The 22,939-nt window shown below is 35.6% G+C and overlaps 2 protein-coding genes and 1 pseudogene across 2 annotated transcripts; all 3 read right to left on the bottom strand.

Moving 5' to 3' along the window:
* Positions 1-2,456: 2,456 nt before the first annotated feature.
* LOC132253330 (receptor-like protein 9DC3) lies at positions 2,457-7,134 on the bottom strand. The gene is made up of 3 exons (XM_059735113.1): positions 6,988-7,134; positions 3,475-3,785; positions 2,457-3,333 (listed from the first exon to the last, which is right to left on the bottom strand). The coding sequence occupies exons 1-3, from the start codon at positions 7,132-7,134 to the stop codon at positions 2,457-2,459; spliced, it is 1,335 nt and encodes a 444-aa protein (XP_059591096.1).
* On the bottom strand, positions 7,083-12,370 carry LOC132253331 (ABC transporter C family member 3-like; annotated as a pseudogene).
* Positions 12,371-15,985: 3,615 nt separating this feature from the next.
* LOC100254999 (ABC transporter C family member 3) lies at positions 15,986-22,692 on the bottom strand. The gene is made up of 10 exons (XM_003634707.4): positions 20,101-22,692; positions 19,714-19,800; positions 18,987-19,637; positions 18,718-18,882; positions 17,719-18,013; positions 17,403-17,617; positions 17,002-17,307; positions 16,785-16,848; positions 16,465-16,704; positions 15,986-16,380 (listed from the first exon to the last, which is right to left on the bottom strand). Exons 1-10 carry the CDS (start codon positions 22,435-22,437, stop codon positions 16,256-16,258), a joined length of 4,485 nt encoding a protein of 1,494 aa, XP_003634755.2. The 5' UTR covers positions 22,438-22,692; the 3' UTR covers positions 15,986-16,255.
* Between the last annotated feature and the right edge of the window lie 247 nt (positions 22,693-22,939).

A 22,939-nucleotide genomic window follows, 5' to 3' on the forward strand; every position in this document is an offset into this window, starting at 1 on the left:
AAAGCACTAATAAAGGATGCCTAATTCTCCCCCTCAAGTTGGAATATGGAGGTTATGAAGACTCAACTTGCGAATTAAGGGAGGAAAAAATAGTAGCTTCCAAAGCCTTAGTAAAGATATCATCCAGTTTTTTTCTTAGTATAAACATATGTAGCACAAACTAAACTAGCTCGAATTTTTTCATGAATCCTATGACAATACTAGCTTGGTGCGTTCATGAAATACTATTGTAGCAATATGGAAAACAACTCTTATCACAAAACATGTTGGAAAAGAGCCATTGAATTTCACAAGAAGTTATAGCCATTACACTTTATTTAGCTTAAGTGGAAAAACAAGAAATTCTGTGTTGCTTTTTGGATTTCCAAGATATAGGAGAAGAACCCAACAATATATAATACTTGGTAATGGAACGATGGGTTTCTAGACAAGTCACCCAATCAAAGTCACAAAACGCATTAAGTTGAAGTGTACTAGATGGAGAAAAAAGAATGTCGATTTCGACTGAGTGATTGTTTAATGTGTCAAAGCAAGCGACGAGCAACATCCAGATATGGTTGTTTAGGATTAGCCATGAATTGATTAAGAATTTGAACTAAGAAAATAGTGCCTGGACAACGAATAGTGAGATAGATGAGGCATCTAATATGCCTATGATATAAAAGAAGATTGGGTAAAAGGTCTCCATCAGTTGAAGTAAGTGAGAGGTTGGGTTCCGTAGGTGTCTTGGTAGGCCGAGAACCAAGGAAGCTAGTATCCTCTAAAATATCAAGTGCATATATTTGTTGGGAAAAATAAATACCATGCTGGGAGCATGAAACTTCAAGTCTTAGAAATATTTAAGTGGACCAAGATCTTTTAAGGCAAAGCAATCAGAGATAATTCTTCAAAGTTGAAATGACAGAAAGATAATTGGTACAAACCAATTGTTGGCAATGTCAAATTACTTTATTTCCTATCCCTGGATTGAATAGATAGTTATTTGTTTTGATCTCTATCTTTCTACCTTTAATAGGTATTGGTATTTACCCAGACTTTATTCTCTCATTATTAATTGACAAGGTTGAAGCTATTCTATCTAATTTTTATTTTATTTCATTTTATTATTATTTTTATATATACAGATAGATTTCATGAATAAAAAATAAAAATAAAAATTAAGCTTTTGGTTTTTATAATTGGTGCATGCCTCTAACCTTAGGTTTCCCTAGACTTGATCAAAGCATAAAAAAAATGGCTACAAAAGCCAATAAAATTAATTAATCTAGAGAAAAAATAACTCATATTTGTGATTTGGATGTTTCCAGATCAATTCTAATTTGCTAAAGTCGTTGAAGAAGTTATAGATCTCGTTTACTTGGTGTTCTTCCACCTAATCTCTCCTTACACAAATCCAAACACGTAAGAGAAGTATAAACTACTCTTCCTCCCTAAGAGTGGTTAGAATTTCTCTTTGGAAGATAAAAGACAAAAGATTGAAACCCTAATCCCTAAGGGAGTATTTATAAATCATCCTATGGGTTTAAGTGACTTGTGCCTAGGTATTCACAAAATAACAATCAAGTGTCCTAAAGCTCTAAGGACTTTTGACTACGTTGTAATGTTATTTGGATTAAAAAATGCTAAAGCTACATATCAACATTCTATGAATGTACTTTTCCATGATTTAATTGGTAAAATAATGAAGGTCTATATTGATGATATAGTAGTGCAGGGTTCCATAGGTAGTTTTCAGCCCAAGATAATATAGGCAAAAAAACAGCAACCAGTCTATTATTTTAGTCGATTGATAACTAAAGTAGGAAAGAATTATTCTCCAATATGAGTATTATATCTAGCACTACTTTTTTTCCATAAAGCTCAAACATTGTATGTTGCCTACCATAGTCTAGATGATAGCAAAAATAGATGTAGTAAAATACGATGTTGTCACACCCTATCCCTCAAAGGTTGAATGGGAAAATAAATATTAGCCATCCATCTTAAAAGATTGCATTGATATGCATGAGATGTCGAGCATGCCAACGATTGAGATCTTTACATCATCTCTAGGCCTAAAAGAATTGGGAGAAGCTCAAGCAATGCATATGGAGTTAGAAGAATTGGGAGAGTCTCGATTCAAATCTTTGGATCATCTCTAAGCCTAAAAGAGATAAGTTGCTTGGACCTGTGACAAGAGGGCAAAGAGAAAAGTTTTTAATGGTAACCCATTCATCTTCATTTTAAATTTTGTACCGTTTATCTTTTCATTTTTAAGTTTTAATTTTTTTTAATATTTTTCTAAATTTAAGTTGACTAATTAAAAGGTGTTTGATATTGGCTAAAACCATTTAGATAAAACTATCTCACCAACATTTTTATTTTTTCAAAGACACAGATTACGGGCATTTTCTTAATGACTTGCACTAGATTTAAAATTCTCTCTCACAATCTGCTATCGTAGGACTACGTTTACATTAAATCCTCCTCCTTCGCCTCCTTGTTGATTGAGGATGCTGCCTGTTTATTGGAATGGTCTGGGCGAAGATTCCATTCCCCCAGAATAGAATGTAGCCAATACTCAACCCTGCCACCACCCCACACCCGTATCCCATCCATGCCACCCTCCAATCAAATTCAATTCTCGGATCAGAGTCCAAGAGTCGTTCATGAGTTGATGCCTCTGCTTCCTCATCGACTCTGCATTTCCTGGATAATGGAAATCCGCATAACATTGGGTTCCCCTCGTATGATTTTAGAGGAAATGTGTTGAATTGACCTCCGCTAGGTATGGCTCCTTCGAGGTTGTTTCCTGCCAAGTCCAAGAAGGAATGGAATGTTGGACTTGTTAACTGCACAGGAATCTCCCCTGATAGCTTGTTGTTTGAGAGAGCCAATGACTCAAGCTGGTGAGCATTCTCCAGTGATGATGGTATAGGGCCATCAAGGTTGTTACTAGACAAGTCCAGGTTATGCAATGAATTAAACTCTCCGATGGACTCTGGGATTTTCCCTTCCAATTGATGATTGGAGAGATCAATACTTGTGAAAAAATCTAGAATCCTTTCTAGTTGAAACTCTCCTCCTTTCATTGTTATCTTCATTGAGCTCTGAAACTCATAATAACCCCTTTTGACTCCAAGGTAATTTGGTCCGGAATTTTCATCTTCCTCTTTCATCATTGCTTTCCAAGTGTGGAAGTACTCAGAGGGCAACTGGCTTGCGAAGGCATTGGAAGATAGGTCAATCACATGAAGCATTGGAAAGGCATTCCTCATCCGGGGATGTTTAATCTGGCCATAGAACCTATTGGAGTGCAGGATGAGAACTTGCAGTTGTTGTAAATTCTCCAACCTGAACGGAAAAATATCATTTATCTGGTTGTTAACCAGGTGTTCTAATTGATTTCAGTTGAACACAAGTATAGTTAATGATTCTGCATAAACCCGCGGCATGGCTCCCTTCAAACCATTCCCACCTAGATTTAGTACTGACAGAGAACTGCTGAAGTTACCTAGACAACTTGGTATTGTGCCATCCAAATTGTTATTTGATAGATCAAGGACTTCAGATAGATCAAGATAACGAGGAGTGGTCAAGTTTGAGAACATGTCCAAGTCCATGCTACCTTTGAAGTCATTGGAAGAAAGATAAATGACTTCTAGACTCGTGAGTTGAGCAATCCATCTTGGAATAGGGCCCTGCAACACGTTATCACTAAGATCTAGCTCCTTCAAAAATGGGGAAGGCTTGTAAGGAAGCTGGGTAGGCAGAGCTTGGAGTCGGTTCTCGTGAAGATCTAATACCTTCAATGATGGGAATATAAACAAAGAATAATTTATTACACCATCAAGTGAGGCAGACAAGATCGCTGTCTGGAGACAAACTAGTGATCATCTTGTTTGGTAGAATCAGAGATGGAATTGATTCACTGAAATGGTTTGATGAAAGGTCCATAGTTTCAAGTTTTGTGAGATTGACAATGGAATGTGGGATTTTTCCTGAGAAATTGTTAGATGAGAGGTCCAAACTCTGCAGCTGCCTGAGGTTGCCAATTGAACTTGGGATTGAACCATGAAAATGGTTTGACGAGAGGTCCAAACTTTTCAGCTGTACAAGCTTACCTATCCCTTTGAAATGGTTCGATGAAAGGTCCAAATTCTGTAGCTTTCTAAGGCTGCCAATTGAGTTTGGGGGATAGGACCACTGATATTAAGACCATTAAGATCTAAGTCAATTTATTATTAAATTACATCTAATATAATATTATGATATTTGATTGTAATATGTCTAATTTTAAAATATATATTAATATTAAAATTATGATTCATTTAATTCAATTGTATTAAACAATATAAAATAAATTATGATATATATATATAATTTTTTAATATTTAATTAATTATTAATGATATTAAAAACATTATAAAGAAAATTACATAATTTTTATATTTTTGATAATCAATTAAAAGAAAATTTTTCATTTAATTATAAAATAATTATAATTAATTTGCTTTTTAAAATATTCTTTTAATATTTTCTTTATATAATGAGTTTAACTATATATATGTTTAATGCATATTATATAATAAGGGTAAGTTTGACTAGATGGTGAGTGGGTTGAACCTCAAACCTTTTGGTTTGGGGTTCAAATCTCCTCATATATCGCCACATATCGTGATATTTTCCTCTTGATCCCTACCTTTAATAGGGATGAACTAGCTACCTTGGAAAGATATCCACCTTTTCTTATCATCCCTTTCTCTTATCATTTGTGATTTATTAAAGGATTGGCTCAGATTAATGTAAATATATTGAATTAAACTAAATCATGAGAGATTTTATTGAATACTAAATGATTATAAAAGTTGTATCCAAACTCAAAAGTTTTTTTCTTTCTTTTTTAATTTGCTCTCTGTTCACCAAGAAATTTATGGTATTTATGAAAAACCTAACCCTAAAAACAAAAACAAAAGTGTTAAAATTTCCAATGAGAAGCAAAAAAGCCGAATGGGGAAAGTCTCAAAGTGAAATTCTGGAAATTATAGTTTGTATAAAAAATTTCAATACCTTCGTAGTGGTGTCAAAATGCATTTTGATAAATGTCTAAACCTTATAGGCCTCTAGCATGCTTCTAATGTGGTATTGGGTTGATTATGACATGTATCATAATGTATCTTTTTGTATTATGATGTATTGAAATATTGCATCTTATATCAAAATTGTATCTTAATATATCTTTTTGTATCTTGATGTATTGAAATGTTGCACCTTGTATTGAAATTGTATCTCCATGTATTATTCATTTTGATAAACCCTAAAAATTTTGGTATCTTCAGAATGCTTTTGTAGGAAAATTTGGATACATCCACTATATTGAAATGTTTATCAAAATTAATCTTTCATATTGAAATGCATTTTGATAAACTCCTAAACTCACTAGATCTTTGAGAGGTTGAGGTTGGTGATTTTCAATACCTTATTGTGGCATCGAAATCAATATTGAAATGCATTTCTTGTATCAAAATGGTGTCCTCGCATCAAATTGTGTATTGCTCGACATCAAAATGTATTCTAATAACACCCCAAACTTATTGTGTTTGGATTGACTCTACTCTCTTGTATTGAAGTTGTTAGGACAATGAGTCTTCAATGTATTTTGACAATTTTGTTTCATTCTATTTTTGGCTTAAGAATCTTTTTAGATAGTGACTTACTCTCCATCGAAGATCCAAGGCTATTGTTCATCCAACCGAAAAGTCACAGGTATATCCAAGAAGGTTTGACTTGTGACAAGTTAGGTAATCAAAGGGGATAAAGTAAATTGATATATTTTTAAAAATTAAAATTAAAAAGGTTTGTTAAAGGACAATTCGTTTGTTTGTTTGTTTTTTTTATTTTTAAATAAGATATGATTGAATTAGAAGTTTTAAAATTGAGCTAAAATCTCTTAATTATTTTTTTGACAACTTTGGGATTTTATTTTTAAGAAAGTTGATATTTTGTTTTTAACAAAATTCTTTTCTTAATTAATTTTTAGAAAGTTGTTATTCATTTTTTTTTTTTTAAGAAAATTATTTTTTTAGTTAATCTTTAGACAGTAGATATTTTATTCCATTTCCAACCATTTTGGGTTTGGACATTGATGAGAGAGACTCAACCTAACTTGCTCTACCATTCCCAATCTCTCAAGAAAGATTCAAGGATTGAATCTTGGGTTGTTGGAAGATTTACATTCCTTCAACGAGGCTGAGGAGTATTCATTAGAGTAATTGGAGATTGTTACATTACAAACATGGATCAAGTAGTAGGTACGGAAAAATAATTCTTAAGGGTAAAACAATAAAGTAAATCTATGTAACTTGATCTCATATAATGGATTTAGATTAAAGGTTTTAAATCTTATGATTTTATTATTATTATTATTATTTTTATTATTTTATATCTCCATAGTAAGTGTGAGTTTTCCACAAAAATTAATGTGTTCTTTGCATGCTTGTTTACTTTTTTAAATATTTAGGATATTTTGTTAATCCTTGATAACTTGCTAGTTTAATTAGGTTAAAAACTCTACTCCCTATTTAAATTTAGTTATTAATTCTTAATCCTTATATTATAATTTTTAATTACACTCATGCATCCCCTGTGTTACCCTATTGGACCACGACTTTTTAGAAGTGATGTTGAAATCCACTCTTCCGTAATAAAATTCCTCTTTTTCCTTGCATTCCTCACTAGATGTAAAGATTGATCGTCAATTTGAGGCTTAGCACATATTTAAGTTACAAGATAATGATATGCACTCAAAAGTTATTTAAAAGCCTATTTTTATATATGGAAAAACATCAGTTTTGAGTGCTAATCAACTACTGCATATGGGATTGTAACTGCATTTTAGTTGTCGTCATTGTCAAGCAAGGTTTTAAGTTGAAGTTTTTGAAGGGTGCATCACGTGGGCTTGCTGGTTCAGATATCACCCGCATTTTCAAGACTAGAATTTAACCTCACAGTGTACTCTGCTACAAGCTTGGCGAAAGATGACGACTTGTTCTCTAGCAATCTCGTTGGGGTATCGTATTCCTCAATTAGCCCTACATCATCGACATTTCCAGGGAAATAAATCAAGAAGAATGCAGATGAAGTTAAGAGTGCCATTAGTTCATGTTGATAGTACTAACCATGATCCAGAAGTAGAACCCTGTCACTATCAAGAACAGAAGTAGTTCGATGTGCAATAGTTATGACTGTAGAATCGACAAAGTGTTGTCTAAGGGTTTGCTGAATCAGATTTTCTGTGGCTGTATCAACTGATGCAGTAGCTTCATCAGGCACCAAGACCTTGCTTTTCTTGAGTAGAACTCGGCCAAGACAAACCAGTTGCCTCTGACCCATGCTCCAATTCTCTCCATTCTCAATAACTGCCAAATGCATACTAACATTAGGAGACTTATATGAGGTTTCTATTTAGATTTTATGTTAGCATGGCGGGAGAAATAACCTGTAGAATCTAGCTTTCCTTCTTTCTTCCTGACTTCATCTCCAAGCTGGCACTTATCCAGAGCCTGAACCAATAAGTTAGTTAACAACATTGCACTTCTACAGTATTAAGAAATGTGGCGAAGGAAACTATATTTCTACTATATTAAGAAAAGATAGTAGAGGAAAACTACATGTCTACCATACTTAAGTATATCAATAGAATAGACAAAACCTACCTCCCAAATCTGCTCATCTGACTACTCTTCAAGTGGGTCAAGGTTGCTCCGTACAGTCCCTTCAAACATGGTTGGATCCTGAGGGATAATGCTTAGTCTGGACCGCAAATCATGTAGTCCAATGGAAGAGATGTTGGTACCATCTATCATAATCTGACCAGCAGCAGGTTCAACAATTCGAAAGAGGATCTGTATGAGGGTTGATTTACCGCTGCCAGTTCACCCTACAATGCCAGTCTTCATTCCTCCTAAACTGCAGAAATACATTACTTAAACACAGCATCTAAACTGCAAAACCGGCAGTCCATCTTGCAGCCAATTTCATTACCCTTATCTTAAAAATGAATCGGCACTAAAAAACCACCATATCAACAGTAAAGAAACTTTCATTTTGAGGCCATAGTAATTGACATGGTACATACAAATTGGCACCTCCTCAATATGCAATGCTTGTGATTGAGCCCCGGCTCAGCAGGATCAGAAAGGAACATGAGCATGCCATGAATTGTAAGAGTTATCCTGAATTAGGATTCCATTTTAATGCAGTTGGTTTAAAATGAATCAAATTACTCGATAAGCAATGCACTACTCCAAATTTTTTGCTAAGCAACATTTTGGAGTAAAGTTCTGTTTATACCAAAAATGGTTTTGAACCTACTGGCATTTTCAGGAACAGATATGATTGATAATCTAATCTGCAAGAGTACATGGCATCAGTAAGCGAAGAAAATAATTAATGTAATATGAGAAACATAAGGTGATCTTAACTACAGAGCATGAGATGTCATGTGACAAAGCCATGTGTTGGCTGGCATTAAATAACAAGAAGAGGTCCTAACAAGTTCACAATGGTTACCTGATACCAGATGCAGGTTGCAATCACAGGAATAAAGACAATGAAAACCTGCCATGCAACCTGTGACATAACTGCAATAATTCCCCGGAGCCGAATCAATGAGAAGGCAAATGCCCCAACTTGCATGGGAATGTTTGTGTCGATCGCATTTTGGTCTGTAGAAGCCTGAAAAAAGGGAAGGATCAATTAAGTAATAATCTAACACTTCACTTTGGTCATTAGGGAAAAATGCAAGGCAGAAATAAATATATATTCATATTTGCACTTACTCTGTTTAGAATCCGTCCACTTGGGGTGGCATCAAAGAATGACATTGGGGCACGGAAAAGGCTCAAATGCATTTTATTGAAGAGTATAGTAGCTGTTACAAGAAGCATGGCTCTAGAAAGGACGCTAAAAGAACTTCCAACAGCCAAAGCTACATAAACAATCATGAGAGTAGAACCTCTAACTGCAGGTTTCACATCATCTGACACGGGACTTGACCAAGCCATCCAATAATTGCTTCCAATCTGAAGCAGCTGAAAGAGAATCTGTGACAACAATATAAAGGGCACAAGAGCTCCTCCATATGCTGTCCTGATGTATTTCCAATAAACCCATAGCCCAACTTTACCTTTCTCTCTCTCCTCTTCTTGAACAAGCTGACCTTTTGGTCCATCTATCTCCTCTGCTTTACCATTTTGGCCACCTTTGTTTTCTTCTTTTTCTATAACTTCAGAAGTACCACCAATATTATCACTGTCCTCATGGATACTTGATTTTTCTGAAAGTGACCCTGCCTCTACAGAATTGAGTGCTGACAAAGCTTTCTTATGTGCACCAACAAGTTCCATAAAATCAGTTCCAGAGTTGAGAATTTCATTGTACTTTCCAGCTTGTGTAATTCTTCCATCTTTCATGACCTGCGGGTATGCTACATTTCTTCAGTTTATCTAATGGAAACAAAGGCAGGGAAGAAAAAAAATGGTAATTACTCACCAGTATGAGATCAGCAGCAGGTAAGAACTCTACTTGATGTGTAACATAGATCACAGTTTTCGAACCCAATAGACCCAGCAAACATTCCTGTTATATGAAGATTACTTACAAATAAGATCAATGAAAGATTTTATTTTTATTTTTATTTCATTTATTATATATAATAAAAGGGAAAGGAAAAAAAACAAAGGGCAATGGGTTAGCAAGGGTCCCTAATTACCTCAGCCAGACCAAGAACCAAATCTCATATAGCCCATAGCAGTGCATATTTAAACATACAAGGATAGCTCAATTTCTACTTGATGCAATGGCATTGTATAGATAACATGTTTTATTTCATATATATGTATATTGATCAAACTCAGGCTTTTATAAGAGAAAGAAATTACCTTAAAGAGATGGGTTCCTGTATGAGCATCCACAGCACTGAAAGGATCATCAAACAGATAAATATCAGCGTTTTGGTAAAGTGCACGTGCAATCTGTATTCTTTGCTTCTGGCCACCACTCAAATTGATTCCCCGCTTACCTATAACCGTCTGATCACCAAATGAGAGAACCTCCAGGTCCTTCTTCAAGGAACATGCATCAAGGACCCTTTCATACCTTTCTCTGTCCATCTCCTTACCAAACAAGATGTTCTCTTCTATCTTGCCACTCTGTATCCAAGGAGACTGAGCAACATAGGCCTTTGTTCCACACAGCTTAAGGATACCAGATATCTTAGGCACCTCTCCCAATATACAGGAGAGTAAGCTTGACTTGCCTGAGCCTACAGTACCACAAACAGCAACCCTCATGCCACGGCACACCCGCAAATTAATATCCTTCAGTGTTGGATTAGGGGAAGATAAATCCCAAGAGAAATTCCCATCCACTATCTCAATTGCTGTATCAGAACTACCTTTTGGAAGCCTCTCGATAACATCACTCTGCAGGTCAACTAGACGAAGAAAGGATGTAATTCTGTCAAGGGATACTTTAGTCTGAGCTATCATTGAGATTAGGTCAGGAAGACTGTAGATGGGTTGTTGAAGTATCCTGAATGTTGCAAGTGAAGATAAGATCTTCCCTGATTCAAGCGGGATTCCTATAAGCATGCAAGTTCCAAAGGTGACCACGGACACAAATGTTGGGGCAACCCAGAAAAAAAAAGTGGTCATGGCTGAAGTGTAAAGATATTTTTTCAACCACCCCGTCTCATTCTTCCGAAGGTCTACAATTTTAGACAAAAACTTCATCTCCCATCCCTGAAGCTTGAGAATCCTCATGTTTCTTAAAATCTCAGATGTTGCCTTCATCCTTTTATCTTTTGATTCCATTAACTTGCCCTGAAACTTCTCTTCCCATTTCCCCAGTGGAACATTTGCCAACATAACAATTATAGTTGCAAAGAAAGCTGCAACTGAAGCAAGGCCGACGTTTTTATACAAGATTAGCAAGGCTAGAGTAACTTGCACAATCACCATCCATGGTCCATGCATATACCAAATGAAATCCCCAATTCTCTCCGCATCAACAGACATAAAATTAATGATCTCCCCAGTAGTATGGCCCTGCTTTGACTGGCAGGAAAGAGTCAAACCCTTGTTGTAGATCATTGTGATCATTACTGCTCTGATCCTAAAACCAACCTGCTGCAATCTAAAGGAACACTGCCTCAGTGAAAGGCACTCAACAAGCTTCGCAAGAAAAAAGACCATAACCAAAACATAGCCTTCATTTTTGAATTCCCTCCGCCCATTGAGATATTGAACGAAGGTGTCAATAAGATAGGGCCCAACATAAGAAGCTAATATGTCCAGAAGTAGGAATAAAGCCGTCAATAGGATTTCTGCCCAAAATGCAAAGATCAATGCTTTCACAAGCTTAAGCGTGGTCACTCCATTACTTCCACCACAATCACACTGGAGCTTATTTCTAAATGCTGGAAAGACCGCTACAACGCTGTTGCTGGTATCAAGCTGAGGAACATCCCCAAGGTCTAATGTTTTCTTGTTACCCTCAGCAATCAAGGGACCGATCCAAGAGAAAGTAAGAAGGCTAAAAAAACCAGCTTTTGAAAAGGGGGTCACAGTTTCTTCCCCCTTGGATTCATCAGACTCTACTATACTTATACTGGTGCCACCATTCAAAAGTGGTTCCCTAAGAATTGATTCCTTACCTTGATTCTTTCCCAAAAACCCGGAATAGCACAAGAACAGACCAGTTATGACGTAGACAATGTCGGGCACCAAAAATTGAACTTGTAGGGACTGGTCTTTCTTAACAATGTCTATAACAAGGCAATAACAAGAGATGGAGAAGTAAAATCCCCACCAAACTCTTAACAAAAACGGGAACTTTGGTTCAACAGAACCATGGAATTGAGTGTGCAAATATACACAAACTGCTCCCCAGGAAAGTGTTCTGAGCACTAAATCCAAAAGTGTGACCAGCTTTTCACCAGACCAGCCATTTCTATACCAATAAAAGTAGTTCAAAAAACACAAGAAGAAATTCAACAGTGACAGACCCTGACAGCATGCAAACGTTTGCTTATAGTACAAAAACCTAGTCCTCTTACAATTTTCAAGAGCACCCCCGTTGATTCTCTTGCACACCCATGATACAAACAGGAGAAGCAACAAAACTAGATGCAATGAGGCAGAAAAGGCACGTAAAAAGACTGGGTTTAGCAGAAAACCAATACCTGGGTACGTAACCATGGCTTCGAGCCCCACCATTTTTTGAGAACCTTTGGATTCCACTAAAATGGTATTTTGGAGGTGTGCTCATGAATTGGCACTTGACAGTGAAGATTTTTGGTACTTCATATATGAGAAATAAGATGGGATGTCACTGGTTTTTTAAGAGTGTATTCCACATGAGAAAGTCAGTCAATGGATACTTCCAAGGGCGCCGGATAACTTGGCAGCCATCGAATGTTGACGGACATGGCAAAGAAGCTAGGCAGGCACGAAGAGAGAGACAACTTTAAAGACATAGAGACAATTTTCTTGCTTCCCTTTTTTTTATTGATCATCTTTTTAGTAGAATTTTCATTGCCAAATATTTTTATTTCCAAAATCCAAAAGATTTATGATTTATTTTTTTGATTCACATTTCATTCCAACAAACTACTCTATGGTATCATAAATATTTGGGAAATTCCCCGTTATTATCTTATTTTCCATAAAAAGTTTTAGAAACAAATTTCAAATTACCAGGATGACAAAAAAAAAAAAAAAAAAAAAAACCACACACACATAAAAGAAAAAGAAAAATAATATTTTTTATTTAGCAATTTAATTTAATTACCATTATTTAGTTAATTTTAAATTAGAATTCAATTATGGAATTTAGTTAATTCCTTTTTTATTTCATAGTAGAACCATTGATATTTTTACAATCATAATTTCTATTTTTTTTTAATTCTCTAAGGTTTGTAAACTTTTTTTTTTTTTTCTGAACTATTATGCTTTATGAAGGATTATCCCCTTCATTCCCTCTGAAAATAGGTAACATTGACACTGGTTGTGGTTTGATCATGATATGTTCTCAAGTGGCAATGAAGCATGAGGGTTTTGTTGACCCTAGGAGGGTTAAGATGATCTCTCATCAACCTATAGGCTTGGAAATGCCTAACTTGTTGATTGTTATTGTTGCTTTGATTTGTTAGGTCATTTATACTTGCTTGAATTGGCTAAATTTGTCTTTGGCGTCTAGTAAAAATATCCATATTCTAAACAAGCATAAAAAGTAAGAAGATGAAAAGTAAAAACTAGAAATAAATAAAATTCCTATTATTAAAGAAAACCAACTATTTAAAACAAAAAAACTAAAAACTAATTAGTACGTAATTAATTGACTTAGATAAAACTTGTTACTAATTCCTTAACAATGACATCATTTTCTTAACCGAAAATCCCTAATACAAATAAAATACTAAAGCATAAATACATGATAAAATTAGTCAAGAAAAATGAGGGATAGAGTTATCACAACTTGTAGTATTTCAAGTTATCATCCTTAGGGAATCAAAAAATTTTAACTAATTTTATCTAAAAGTAGTGATTTTTATTAAAAAAATGATTAGATTGAAATTATGATTTGATGGATAAATTAAGAAAACAATGATAAACCAATCTAAAGATTTTCACAAATCCAATCTCAAACCTAGGATTGAGGGATAATAAATAATGATTAAAGGATTTTTTGTCTTCGTAGATTAGACCACAATATAGGCCATCCAAGTTTGGAACCATGTTTTCAAACTTAAAATCCATTCTCTAATAGTCATTCAACAAATAATTTGAAACAATGTTTTATCCTTTAGGACATTTAAAACCCAATATTCATTTGGTGTACTCTCCTCAGTCATCAATTACATTAACATATGATCACACTAGGTCAACTATTGATCATAATCCCTTATGCATCAAAGGACCCCTAGCATGTATCCTATGTATCTCTAATAGGGACGAACTAGCAAATAATTAAACTTTTATACAAAAATTTAAAGATTAGAAACTTACTACCATTAAAAGATATCACATTTTCATATCATCCCTTTGTCTCGAATTATTCATGATTTATTGTTACATCTCCAATGAGGAATTTAGCCACTCATGCTCAGATTAATGTCATACATTGAATTAAATCGAATCATGAGAGATTTTATTGAAAACTAAATAATTATAAAAGTTGTATCCAAACTCAAAAGTTTCTCTTCTTCTCTACTCTCTTTGTTCCTAAAGAAATTTATGGTATTTATAAAAAACTAACGCTACAAACATAAATAAAAGTGCTAAAACATCCAAAGACAGTAAAAGAGCCAAATAGGGAAAGCCTTGAAGTGAAATTCTAGAAATTGTAGTTTGTAGAAAAAAATTTGATACCTCCATAGTGGTATCAGATTGCATTTCGATAAATGCCCAAACCTTATAGACCTTTGGCATGCTTCCAATGTGTTATTGGATTGATTACAACATGTATCATAATGTATCTTTTTGTATTGACACCTTATATTAAAATTGTATCTCAATGCATCTTTTCGTATTGAAATGTTGCACTTTGTATCAAAATTGCATCTCCTTGTATCGAAATTCATTTTGATGAACCTTGAAATTTTTTACATCTTTGGAATGCTTTTCCAAGAAAATTTGGATGCCTCCACTATAATTGAAATGTTTATCAAAATTCATCTTTCGTATCGAAATACATTTTGATAAACTCCTGAACTGAACTCACTAGATCTTTGGAAGGTTGAGGTTGGTGATTTTTTATGCCTTCTCATTGCATGAAAATCAATATCAAAATGCATTTCTTGTATTGAAATGGTGTTCTCACATCAAATTGTGTATCACATAGTATCAAAATGCATTCCAATAACACCCCAAACTTACTATGTTCCAATTGACTCTACTCCTTTGTATTGAAGTTGTTAGGACAATGAGTCTTCATCGTATGTTGACAATTTTGTCCCATTCTTTGAAGATCCAAGGTTATTGTTTGTCCAATTGAAAAGTCACATGTACGCCCAAAATGGTTTCACTTGTGGCAAGTTAGGTACACAAAGGGAATAAAGCAGATCAATATATTTTTTTAAAGAATTAAAAAGGTTTGTTAAAGGCAAGTTAGTATTATTAGTTTTTTTTTTTAATAAAGTAAGGTTGGATTGGAAATTTTAAAATTGAGTTAAAATCTCTTAATTAATTTTTGACAACTTTGAAATTTTATTTTTATTAGAAATTTGATATTTTATTTTTAAGAAAATTATTTTCTTAATTAATTTTTAGAAAGTTGATATTCTTTTTTTTTTTTTAAGAAAACTATTTTCTTAATTAATCTTTAGAAAGTTGAGATTTAATTCCATTTCCAAGTCTCTAAGCTTTTATGCCTATATGTATAAACCCTTGCTTAACACATTTTGGGGTTGGACATTATTGAGAGAGATTTGACCTAACTTGCCCTTTCCAATCTCTCAAGAAAGTTTAAAAGATTGAATCTTAGATTGTTGGAAGACCTATATTCCTTCATTGAGGCTAAGGAGTATTCATTAAAGCAATTGGAGATTGCTATGTCATGTGGATCAAGTTGTAGCTATCGAAAAGTAAGTCTTTAGGGTAAAACAACGATAAATCTCTGTAATTTGATCTCATATAATGGATTTAGATTAAGGGTTTTAAACCCCATGTTTGTTTTATCTCCATAATAGTGTTGGGGTTTTTCATATAAAAATTCTTGTGTCCTATGCATGCATATTTACTTTCTTTCTTTTTTTCTAATATTTTGGATATTTTGTTAATCCCTACTATCTTATAGATTTAATTAAGTTAAAAACTCTACTCCCTATTTAAATTGAGTAATTAATTCTTAATCCTTATATTATAATTTTTAATTACACCCATTCATCCCTTTGATGTCACCTTATCGGACTACAGTTTTTTAGAAGTGATTTTGAAATCAACTCTTATGCATCAAAATTCCTCTTTTTCCTTGCATTCTTCATTAGATGTACATATTAATCCTCAATTTGAGGCTTTGCAAATATTTAAGTTACAAGATAATGATTTGCACTCAAAAGTTATTTAAAAGCCTATTTTTATGTATGGAAAAACATCAGTTTTGAGTGCTTATCAACTACTGCATTTGGGATTGTAACTGCAGTTTAGTTGTCGTCATTGTCACGCAAGATTTTAAGTTGAAGTTTTTGACCGGTGCAACAGGCGTGCTTGCTGGTTCAGATATCACCCGCATTTTCAAGATTAGAATGTGACCTCACAGTGTACTCTGCTACAAGCTTTGCAAAAGATGACGACTTGTTCTCTAGCAATCTGGTGGGGGTATCGTATTCCTCAATAAGCCCTGCATCGACATTTCCAGGGAAATAAATCAAGAAGAATGCAGATGAAGTTAAGAGTGCCATTAGTTCATGTTGATAGTACTAACCATGATCCAGAAGTAGAACCTTGTCACTATCAAGAACAGAAGTAATTCGATGTGCAATGGTTATGACTGTGGAATCGACAAAGTGTTGTCTAAGGGTTTGCTGAATCAGATTATCCGTGGCTGTATCAACTGATGCAGTAGCTTCATCAAGCACTAAGACCTTGCTTTTCTTCAGTAGAACTCTGCCAAGACAAACCAGTTGCCTCTGACCCATGCTCCAATTCTCTCCATTCTCAATAACTGCCAAATGCATGCCAACATTAGGAGTCTTATATGAGGTTACTATTTAGATTTTATGTTAGCATGGCGGGAGAAATAACCTGCAGAATCTAGCTTTCCTTCTTTCTTCCTGACTTCATCTCCAAGCTGGCACTTATCCAGAGCCTGAACCAATAAGTTAGTTAACAACATTGCATTTCTACAGTAATAAGAAATGCAGCAAAGGAAACTATATTTCTACTGTATTAAGAAAACATAGTAGAGGAAAACTACATGTCTACCATACTTACGTAAATCAATAGAATAAACAAAACCTACCTCCCAAATCTGTTCATCTGAGTGCTCTTCAAGTGGGTCAAGGTTGCTCCGTACAGTCCCTTCAAACATGGTTGGATCCTGAGGGATAATGCTTAGTCTAGTCCGCAAATCATTTAGTCCAATAGAAGAGATGTTGGTACCATCTATCATAATCTGACCAGCGGCAGGTTCAACAATTCGAAAGAGGGTCTGTATGAGGGTTGATTTACCACTGCCAGTTCGCCCTACAATGCCAGTCTTCATTCCTCCCAGGAAAGTGCATGTGAGACCTCTCAATACAAGTGGCATGTGTGGGGCATAGCGGACCTACATCCACACTCACCGTCATCAAACATATGGAAATTCCTCTGACCAGAGGAAGCCATGAATAACCCTCTAGCATATATATAAATAGAAATTACCTGCAAATCCTGAATATCAACTTCTCCATGTGAAGGCCAAGAACATGCTAGCCTGTTTTCTTCTGTGACAAGAGGAGGCTCGCTTGGAATGGAAGTGTATTGAAGTATTCTCTCAACTGATATAATTTTATTCTCCATATTGCAAAGATTCCATATTACCCTAGCTTGTATCATGTTCAAATTAAGTCCATATGTCATTGCTAGGCCCGCAATACCTTTAATGGAAGTGGAAAAGAGTGTTAGTAATTCTCCTATGCCATTTGCTATTGAGAGTGACATGGATAATCAGTGAATATACCAGAACAGAGATACTTACCAGGATCAATTACTCCCTCTGGAACAGAGATTAAGAAAACCAAAGAGAAGGCAAATGTAACAGAAGATAGCATATCCAAGCGGAAGCACAGCCATTCCATTGCACCAGCAATGTTGAACTTGGGCCGTAAATACCCATCTACCAATTTCATGTTTGTATCCCTGAATCTAGATTCTTGATCAAAGCTTCTGATGGTCATAGATCCTGCTATAGTTTCAGAAAAATGTTGAATTACTGGAGCTTTGCATACTCCAGCCAATCTTGACAGTTCTCGTGCTGAAGGTATGTAATATTGCTGCTTAATTATAATGTTGTAAGAACCTTTTGCTCATATATGATATAAATCTAAGCTTTAAGGGGTATTGAAAAAAAGGGGGAAAAATGGTTTTGGAAATGATAAAAAAATAGAAATACATTAGTTAAACATTGCATCTAAACAGCAAAACCTGCAGTTTATCTTGCAGCCAATTTCATTACTCTTATCTGAAAAGTGAATTGGCACTCAAAAACCACCATATCAACACTAAAGAAACTTTCATTCTGAGGCCATATTAATTGGCATGGCACATTCATATTTGCACCTCCTTAATATGCAATGCTTGTGACTGAGCCCCAGCTCAGCTGGATCAGAAAGGAACATGAACATGCCATGAATTGTAAGAGTTATCCTGAATTAGGATTCCATTTTAATGCAGTTGGTTTAAAACGAATCAAATTTCTCAGTAAGCAATGCACTACTCCAATTTTTTTTCTAAGCAACATTTTGGAGTAAAGCTTAGTTTATACCCAAAATGGTTTTGAGCCTACTGGCATTTTCATGGACATATGATTGATAATCTAATGTGGAAGAGTACATGGCATATGTAAGCAAAGAAAATAAATAATGTAATATGAGAAACATAAGGTGATCTCAACTACAGAGCATGAGATGTCATGTGACAAAGCCATGTGTTGGCATTAACTAACAAGAAGAGGTCCTAATAAGTTCACAATGGTTACCTGATACCAGATGCAGGTTGCAATCACAGGAATAAAGACAATGAAAACCTGCCATGCAACCTGTGACATAACTGCAATAATTCCCAGGAGCTGAATCAATTGGAAGGCAAATGCCCCAACTTGCATTGGCATGGTTGTATCGATCGTACTTTGGTCTGCAGAAGCCTGTAAAAAAGGGAAGGATCAATTAAGTGATATTCTAACACTAACTTTGGTAAATGGGGAAAAATGCAAGGCAGAAATAGACATATATTCATATTTTCACTTACTCTGTTTAGAATTCGCCCACTTGGGGTGGCATCAAAGAATGACATTGGGGCACGGAAGACGCACAAATGCATTTTATTGAAGAGTATAGTAGCTGTCTTGTAACCAGCTGTTACAAGAAGCATGGCTCTGGAAAGGACGCAAAAAGAACTTCCAACAGCCAAAGCTACATAAACAATTATGAGAGTAGAACCTCTAACTGCAGGTTTCACATCATCTGACACGGGACTTGCCCAAGCCATCCAATAATTGCTTCCAATCTGAAGCAGCTGAAAGAGAATCTGTGACAACAATATAAAGGGCACAAGAGCTCCTCCATATGCTGTCCTGATGTATTTCCAATAAACCCATAGCCCAACTTTACCTTTCTCTCTCTCCTCTTCTTGAACAAGCTGACCTTTTGGTCCATCTATCTCCTCTGCTTTACCATTTTGGCCACCTCTGTTTTCTTCTTTTTCAACTACTTCAGAAGTACCACCAATATTATCACTATCCTCAAGGATACTTAATTTTTCTGAAAGTGACCCTGCCTCTACAGAATTGAGTGCTAACAAAGCTTTCTTATGTGCACCAACAAGTTCCATAAAATCAGTTCCAGAGTTGAGAATTTCATTGTACTTTCCTGCTTGTGTAACCCTTCCATCTTTCATGACCTGCAGGTATGCTACATTTCTTAAGTTTATCTAATGAAAACAAAGGCAAGGAAGAAAAAACATTGTAATTACTCACCAGTATGAGATCAGCAGCAGGTAAGAACTCTACTTGATGTGTAACATAAATCACTGTTTTCGAACCCGAGAGACCCAGCAAACATTCCTGTTATATGAAGATTACTTACAAATACGATCAATGAAAGATTTTTTTTTTTCATTTATTATATATAATAAAAAGGAAAGGAAACAAAACAAAGGGCAATGGCATAGCAAGGGTCCCTAATTACCTCAGCCAGACCAAGAACCAAATCTTATATAGCCCATAGCAGTGCATATTAAAACATACAAGGATAGCTCATTTTCTACTTAATGCAATGGCATTGTATAGATAATATGTTGTTTTACTTCATATATATATATATATATAGATCAAACTCAGGCTTTTATAAGAGAAAAAAATTACCTTAAAGAGATGGGTTCCTGTATGAGCATCCACGGCACTGAAGGGGTCATCAAACAGATAAATATCAGCATTTTGGTAGAGCGCACGTGCAATCTGTATTCTTTGCTTCTGGCCACCACTCATATTGATTCCCCACTCACCTATTACTGTCTGATCACCAAATGAGAGAACCTCCAGGTCCTTCTTTAAGGAACATGCATCAAGGACCCTTTCATACCTTTCTCTTTCCATCTCCTTACCAAACAAGATGTTCTCTTCTATCTTGCCACTCTGTATCCAAGGAGACTGAGCAACATAGGCCTTTGTTCCACACAGCTTAAGGATACCAGATATCTTAGGCACTTCTCCCAACATACAAGATAGTAAGCTTGACTTGCCTGAGCCTACAGTACCACAAACAGCAACCCTCATGCCACGGCACACCCGCAAATTAATATCCTTCAGTGTTGGATTAGGGGAAGATAAATCCCAAGAGAAATTCCCATCCACTATCTCAATTGCTGTATCAGAACTACCTTTTGGAAGCCTCTCGATAACATCACTCGGCAGGTCATCCAGACGAAGAAAGGATGCAATTCTGTCAAGGGAAACTTTAGTCTGAGCTATCATTGAGATTAGGTCAGGAAGACTGTAGATGGGTTCTTGAAGTATCCTGAATGTTGCAAGTGAAGATAAGATCTTCCCTGATTCAAGCGGGATCCCTAGAAGCATGCAAGTTCCAAAGGTGGCCACAGACACAAATGTTGGGGCTCCCCAGAAAACAAAAGTGGTCACGGCTGAAGTGTAAAGATATTTTTTCAACCACCCTGTCTCATTCTTCCGAAGGTCTACAATTTTGGACAAAAACTTCATCTCCCATCCCTGAAGCTTGAGAATCCTCATGTTTCTTAAGATCTCGGATGTTGCCTTCATCCTTTTATCTTTTGATTCCATCAACTTGTCCTGAAACTTCTCTTGCCATTTCCCTAGTGGAACATTTGTCAACATAACAATTACAGTTGCAAAGAAAGCTGCAACTGAAGCAAGGCCCAGGTTTTTATACAAGATTAGCAAGGCTAAAGTAACTTGCACAATCACCATCCATGGATCATGCATATACCAACTGAAATCCCCAATTCTCTCCGCATCAACAGACATAAAATTAATGATCTCCCCAGTAGAATGACCCTGCTTTGACTGGCAGGAAAGAGTCAAACCCTTGTTGTAGATCATTGTGATCAGTACTGCTCTGATCCTAATTCCAACCTGCTGCAATCTAAAGAACCAGTGCCTCACTGAAAGGCGCTCAACAAGCTTCGCAACAAAAAAAGCCATAGCCAAAAGATAGCCTTCATTTTTGAATTCCCTCCGCCCATTGAGATATTGAACGAAGGTATCAATAAGATAGGGCCCAACATAAGATGCTAATGTCTTTACAAGTACCAAGAAAGCCGTCAATAGGATTTCTGCCCAGCATGCAAAGATCAATGCTTTCACCAGCTTAAGCGTGGTCACTCCACTACTTCCACCACTATCACACTGGAGCTTATTACTAAATGCTGGAAAGACCCCCGCAACGCTGTTGCTGGTATCAAGCTGAGGAACATCCTCAAGGTCTAATGTTTTCTTGTTACCCTCAGCAATCAAGGGACCGATCCAAGAGAAAGTAAGAAGGCTAAAAAAACCAGCTTTTGAAAAGGGGGTCACAGTTGCTTCCCCCTTGGATTTATTGGACTCCACTCTACTTATACTGGTACTACCATTCAAAAGGGGTTCCCTAAGAATCGATTCCTCGCCTTGATTCTTTCCCAAAAACCCCGAGTAGCACAAGAACAGACCAGTTATGACGTAGACAATATCGGGCACCAAATATTGAATTCGTAGGGACTGGTGTTTCTTGACAATATCTAGAACAAGGAAATAACATGAGATGGAGAAGTAAAATCCCCACCAAACTCTTAACAAAAATGGGAACTTTGGTTCAACAGAACCAATGAATTGAGTGTGCAAATATACACAGACTGCTCCCCAGGCAAGTGTTCTGAGCACTAAATCCAAAAGGGTCACCAGCCTTTCATCAGACCAGCCATTTCTATACCAATAAAAGTAGTTCAAAAAACACAACAACAAATTCAACAGCGACAGACCCTGACAGCAAGCAAACGTTTGCTTATAGTACAAAAACCTAGTCCTCTTACAATTTTCAGGAGCACCCCCCTTGATTCTCTTGCACACCCATGATACAAACAGGAGAAGCAACAAAACTAGATGCAATGAGGCAGAAAATACACGTAAAAAGACGGGGTTTAGCAGAAAACCGGTACCAGGATACGTAACCATGGCTTCGAATCCCACCATTTTTTGAGAATCTTTGGCCTCTGCTAAAAGTGTATTTTGGAGGTGTGCTTATGAATCGAAAGGGATGATTTCTGGTGCTTTATATACGAAAAATAAGACGGTATTTCCCCGGTTTTAAGAGTGTATTCCACAAAGTAAGTCAGTCAAAGGATATTTCCTTGGGCGCGGGATAACTTGGCAGCCAAGCTTCAGTTGACGGAGATAGTAAATTTCTAATGGCTATGAGAGAACTCGAATTGGTGATGGAAAACAAAGATCAGACCAATTTAACTATCCCTCAAGGATATAAATATTTGAGAAATTCTTTTCTACTATCTTATTTTCAATAATATTTCTTGGAGACAAATTTCAAACAACCATGATAAAATAAATAAATAAATAAATAAAAAAGTTTATTTAGCACTTTAATTTTAATTATTATTATTTATTTAAATTTAAATTCAATTATGAAATTTCTTTTCCTTTTAAGTAGAAAATGAATTGAATCCCCCTTTCATCATCA

This window comes from Vitis vinifera, chromosome 19 (genome assembly GCF_030704535.1).
Source record: "Vitis vinifera cultivar Pinot Noir 40024 chromosome 19, ASM3070453v1".
Classification (NCBI taxonomy): domain Eukaryota; kingdom Viridiplantae; phylum Streptophyta; class Magnoliopsida; order Vitales; family Vitaceae; genus Vitis; species Vitis vinifera.